This window comes from Tarenaya hassleriana, unplaced genomic scaffold, assembly GCF_000463585.1.
Source record: "Tarenaya hassleriana unplaced genomic scaffold, ASM46358v1 Cleome13, whole genome shotgun sequence".
Taxonomy (NCBI): domain Eukaryota; kingdom Viridiplantae; phylum Streptophyta; class Magnoliopsida; order Brassicales; family Cleomaceae; genus Tarenaya; species Tarenaya hassleriana.
This window is the reverse complement of record NW_010963495.1, coordinates 1851721-1857760: the sequence shown is the minus strand read 5'-3', so window position 1 is coordinate 1857760 and position 6040 is coordinate 1851721. Positions and strand designations below refer to the sequence as shown.

Sequence of the window (6040 nt, the reverse complement as noted above, 5' to 3'; positions counted from 1 at the left end):
AAACCCTAGTTATGGAGTAGTGATTTTGTTGTGGGTGAGGGATCCCCACTTTTGTATGGATACCTATGCTTAATCTATGATGTCTTTGAGTTTCTTCCATGGGTTTGATGTTTTGTGCTTAATGCTATTGATTTGGTTGAAACCCTAATTGATATGATTGTAGAACACATTGATCATAGGGATATGGGAATGATGTTTGGAAGCAAATGTCAAATGAGTGAGTTATTCACATTGGGAGATGGCTTAACTTGCTTAGGGTTCATGATAGGGTACACTAATGCATCTAGAGATCATTTAGATCATTGGGAGATGGGTGAATCGATCATCTAGGTAGTGAGTTTAAGCTCGGGAGAGACAAAGTCTAGAAGAAGTGCTTGAAACCCCCATATGGAGGATAACCCATAGACATTGTAGCATCATTAACCATCCATGCGATTCTTGAGGGATCCCGAACCTACAACGCCTCAAACCATCGTTTTACAAACCGTTAATTTTACTTGCTTTCTTGTATTCCGACCCTTACCACAAACCACATTTTTACTTGACCACCTAATCTAGCTTAGAGATAGACTAATACATCCTAGTCCTCGTGTTCGACCCCGGTACTACAACTACCGTATACTTGCGGATAGTGGTACGAATCGGGTATTAAATATAAGACTCGGTGCGTGCGCATCACCCGGCTGCACTACCCTCGACCGGATCGTACTCATGAACAAGAGCATGCTGATGATTGACGACTACGGTGATGTCTTCTGGTCCAACAGGTACGATAAAACACTCTATATCACTCACCTCGACAAAATTCCACCCCTAACCCTGGAGGGCCTCCGTACCGTCGTCCCCGCCACCGATCAACCCTCCCGCCGAGCTCCACCTCGTGATACCCCCAGCTCCTCCCGACAGCGCCCCTATCAGAGTCCCACTCTCGACGACGATGCTGAAATACGGACTCTAGAGCAACTCTGCGAGGACGGTTATTTCGAGTTGCTGGAACAACGTCACCGATCCCTCGCACGCGCACAATACGACATCACCACCGCTCAAACCACCCTTGGCACCCAGCTACACTCCCTCACCGACCGTCAGAACCAGATTGGGGAGCAAGTAGCATCTTTGACAACATACATGGACCAGCGCCGCCTATGGACTATTATCAGATGCAGGTCCTCCAAGGTCTCCAGGACCTCCACTTCACCCCTGCCGGCCTCCAGCACGTCGCACTGCCACCTGGCTATCCCTATCCAGGCATGCACTATTCTGCTCAGCCACCTCCACCAGAGGACATGGACACCACCGGCGACCGTCGAGAGTGACTTTTCCGCCCTTTTTTATTCTCGCGTTCCTACTTTGTTCCTTTTATGTCATATTTTGAACCCTTTTCGGTATGTACTTGGATGTTTCTATACTGCTGCTTCTATCGTATGTTGGAATGTGGTCACCGTTCCTTGTTTCCACTTTGTTTTGGTTTTCTCTCTTGTCAATTTTGAAGTTTCACTGCGGAGAGTTCGTTGAATGAAAACCATCGCACACTTATTGCCCTTCCAACCTGAGCGTCGCAAGAATCGCCTCCCATTCCTCTATACCTTACGCAGCTAAGTATCCGAATTTTCTCACTCCTTCATCCCTCCTGCTATAATTGCACACCGTGGACGGTGTTTTGTTCAAGTTTGGGGGTATCTCTACTACACATCCATGTACACTGCATTGTTAGTTTCACTCATAGGGAACACCCGCATAGACCACTTTGAGTTGATAGCTAAGATATGAGGATAGATAGGACCCAATAAAATCAATCAGTTTTGACCACCTATGCGAACTACTCTCGACTTATTCTTGAGTGAGGGATGAATTGTCGGTTTATATTCGAAATGGCAGTTCTCATTCAAAATAGACTTGAAAGCATGTGGGATGTGTTTGTAGCTAGAACATTCCAGAGATAGATATCTCCTGAAACAGGCGCATAAGTTTTGCAAGAAACCACTTCCAAGGTTCTTATGGTTGTTCACTGACGTTACAAATACTGTGCACGACCACATCCCGACACTCCTCTGTCACTATCTCGTTAATGAAAATCATTCGAGGATATGAGTGCACTTTGACTCGAGTCTAAGTTGTGGGTCGAGTATTCATCTGACGTATTTATCCAGTTTTACATCATTAGGAATGTTCAATTGCGTGTTTAGCCTTGATTCTCGCTTAGTTAATATATAATTGCAGGTACAAGCAATAGGAGCGAAATAAAGGACAAAAACCCTGGAAAAGAACGAGCTATGACACTACACACGATCGTGTTATTTGTACTCACACGATCGTGTCTCATCATCCAGAAAACCACCATCAGATCAAGAGTTCACCCGATCGTGTCACATCCCGACACACGATCGGGTCATTTCGCCAGGACAAGAATCACATCGAAGGTTCACCCGATCGTGTCTCCTGCACACACACGATCGGGTCAAGTCGCGAAAACCTGACTCTGGAATTACAATCTCACACGATCGTGTCTCCCCCAACTCACACGATCGTGTCACTTACGGGATTCTTCGGGAATATTTCCAAATCTTACCAGGAAAGAAAGACTTAACTAGGTCAAGCCTCCAGAGAGGGATTCATTCAGACTTTTCACAGAAAACAGACCTAGAGCACACCAAAAGGGGGAGATTACCAAGAAGCAAGAGATTGGAGTAGAAGACGGAGATCACGAAGCCGAGAAATTGACTAAGAGTTTCTTCCTTATCCTATTTTACAATGTCTTGTTGTATTGATATGAACCCTGTCAACTCGATGTTTAGCGAGTAGTTCCTTTGCTGTAGGTTAGGGATTTGCTATGTAGGGATCTTTGGTTTTTAATTCCAGACTTTGTGGATTTATTATTCTATTCAGTTTATTGAGTTGATCTTAATGCGTTTGATCTTGTTGGTCGCTTGATTGAATGATCTTAGGGTTTTAATTCACATAGACGTATGAGATTCTAACCTGGAACTAATTCAATAAATAGAACAGGTATCACATCGAGAGATGGGTATTTGCCTAGGAACTATGATAGCGTTCGTTCATACATCCAGAGTTTTAGACTATTGAATCGGGAGATTAGTAGGATTAAACCTGGATAGTGAGATTAGACTTGGAAGAGTTAAACTCTACCTTAGAGCTTGAATTCCCTGAATTGGATAAATAAACCACTAAGTTTGCATCCTTTGAAAGATCCTTACATGTAAAGCAATCCCGAAGCCTGCAGTATTCATCATTCATAGTCTTTGAATCGTTTTATCGTTTGCTTTGCTACGCTTCTCACTCTCATATTATCTCCTCTGGATCTAGATTTGGATTGAGATTTAATTTAGTTGTCAACTTGTCCCTGTGTTCGACCCTAGCTACTACGCACGATCCGTACACTTGCGGTTAATTGTTGAGTCTAGGAATATTATTACTTGATCATATTTCTGCACCTAGATTTACGACATCAAGTTTTTGGCGCCGTTGCCGGGGACAATTTAGGCAATAGGATTAGATCATATCTAGTTCGGATCTTGTTTTATTTCTCTTTTTCTTAGGTGATTTCTCATGTTTTCCTCGTTTGTTCTCGTTTTTCGTTTGGTGCACAGGTTTTTCTAGTGCATGACCAGGAGTGTTGGGACGTCAGACCTGATACCTCTTGATCGTGAGCTCGAAAGGACCGTTAGACACATCCGACGTCAACAAAGATAAATGGAGAACAATCGAGATCTCGCTCTTCCCGATGACGTCAGGGCAATGCTGACTCGACTTTTGCTCAGACAACACGCCGAAGCACACCGAACTTATGGCCGGTATACGACTACCGACCATCGATATGACTCGTTTTGAGCTCAACCCAGCTACCATTCAGATGCTCAGCAATAATTCCTTCCGGGGTAGGCCAAACGAAGACCCAAACGCACATCTCACGCGTTTCAAGATGATGTGCCACTCGATCAAAAGAGAAGCCAGGGTAACAGACGATGACCTCCGTCTACTCGCTTTCCCCTGGACTCTCATGGATGTTGCACTGGAATGGCTATACGATTTAACACCTGATTCCATCCACACTTGGGATCAATTAGAAATTCAGTTCATGTCCAAATTCTTTCTAGCCCATCGCACTCAAGCAGCCCTTTCCGGTATATATTCATTTAAGCAAGATCAAAGGGAGAGTTTACACGATGCTTGGAAGCGATACAAAGGATATCAGAAATCATGCCCTCATCATGGAATTGACAAGAATTATCTGATCAACACTTTCTTCTGAGGGCTCCGCAACGATACTAAGACTTTGATTCGCGCCTCTTGCGGTGGCAGCATCCAAAATAAGTCATTCACGGAATTGGAACAGCACATTGAAATGATGGCTCAAGAGGAAGACATTCCGAGTGAATATTCTCGCGATATACCAAAAAGAGAAGGTGATCCCAGTTTGAAGATTGTGATCGATCAGTTGGCAGCACTTAATGCTAAATTTGCGAATGCCAGCTTGATTTCGACCACAGATGCCCATACACTCCCCCAAGATGATCTCAGCATGTATGCAGTGAAAGAGAGAACCGAAGACCTCAACTACGTGAACAACAACACCTACACGAACTCATATAATCCAGGGTGGCGGAATCATCCTAATCTCTCTTACAAGTCCAACAACGTCGAGAATCCTGCACCAAATAATCCGAGGGCATCCCATAATCCGAATCAGAGGATCCCACCCGGTTTTGCTTTTCAATCCAGGGGTCCAAATCAGAACTCCAACTACAGAGCTCCGGGGCAGACCTTCAACAATCCTGCACCTTCTGATAATCGTGACCTTTCTCAGGATACATATGCTCTTATTCAACAACTCATGCAGGAAGAGGCAAAGACGACACATGAATTCCGCACTCAATTCGCGAGCATCGATGCCCATTTTAAGCTCGTAGACAATCAGATTGCCCAGTTGGCAGTAGACTCTCAAAGACCGTCTGACACCCTTCCAGGTAAACTTGAAACCAATCCTCGCGAACATATTAATGCCATCACTTTGTGAAATGGTAAACAGGTAGACACTCAACCATCCACAATGGTCGAGCAGAGAGAGGTTTTGAATGATCATGCTAGTCCAGAAGACATACCCGAACCGGCATACGTACCCCCTCCTCCTAAGCCTCCGCCGGTACCGTTTCCGTCTCGCCTGAGGAAGCATAACGAAGACAGCCAATTTGCTAAATTCGCTGAGATGCTAAAGAAACTCGAGGTAACCATGCCCTTTACTGAAGCTATTTTACAGATTCCCTCGTATACCAAGTTTTTGAAGGACATCCTGACCAAGAAAAGAGTCGTCGAGAAAGAGACTGTAGCTCTCACTGTAGAGTGTAGTGCGTTGATACAACACGAGTTACCACCCAAGCGCTCCGACCCAGGTAGTTTTTCAATCCCTTGTACGCTAGGTAACGTCTACATCGATAGTGCTTTGTGTGATTTAGGTTCCAGCGTCAGTCTTCTTCCACTCTCCATCTTTAAGAAGTTGAACGTGGGTGAACTAAAACCCACTCGAATGGATCTCCAGTTGGCTGATCGTTCTGTTAAGTACCCTGCTGGAATTCTTGAAGACGTCCCTTTGAAAGTCGGGAATTTCTACATTCCGGTTGACTTCATGGTTCTGGACATGGACGAAGATTCTAAAGTACCCATCATTTTAGGTAGACCTGCTCGAACGTGGATAACCGCCGATGCTGTTATCCACGTTCGAGCAGGTCGACTTACCATGAAAATTGGTGACGAGACGGTGGAATTCACTCTAGACAAAACCCTCAAGCAACCGTCATCTACAGAATCTGCTTGTTTCATTGATATCCTGGGACCTCTAGCCGAAAAGGTAATACACCAATTTCATCGTGATGATCCTTTAGCACTAAATCTTCTTTCGCAGGATAGCATCTACGCCGCTATAGACCAGATGTGGATCTACGGACACATTTTAGAGCATGATGAGCTTCTAGGAAATCTCGAATTAGACACGATCGTGTCATTGGCGTGTCAACTCCTCGGATAG

At 44.7% G+C, this 6040-nt stretch overlaps 1 protein-coding gene across 1 annotated transcript; it reads left to right on the top strand.

Moving 5' to 3' along the window:
* The first annotated feature begins 4366 nt into the window (after positions 1–4366).
* Positions 4367–6040, top strand: LOC109116429. The gene is made up of 3 exons (XM_019201824.1): positions 4367–4951; positions 5048–5863; positions 5918–6040. Exons 1-3 carry the CDS (start codon positions 4367–4369, stop codon positions 6038–6040), a joined length of 1524 nt encoding a protein of 507 aa, XP_019057369.1.

Coding starts and splice junctions, on each gene's coding strand:
- LOC109116429 (XM_019201824.1), top strand. CDS start 4,367: ATGGCTCAAGAGGAAGACATTCCGAGTGAATATTCTCGCGATATACCA. Junction 4,952..5,047: donor ATCAGATTGCCCAGTTGGCA/GTAGACTCTCAA, acceptor AATGGTAAACAG/GTAGACACTCAACCATCCAC. Junction 5,864..5,917: donor TGGGACCTCTAGCCGAAAAG/GTAATACACCAA, acceptor CTTCTTTCGCAG/GATAGCATCTACGCCGCTAT.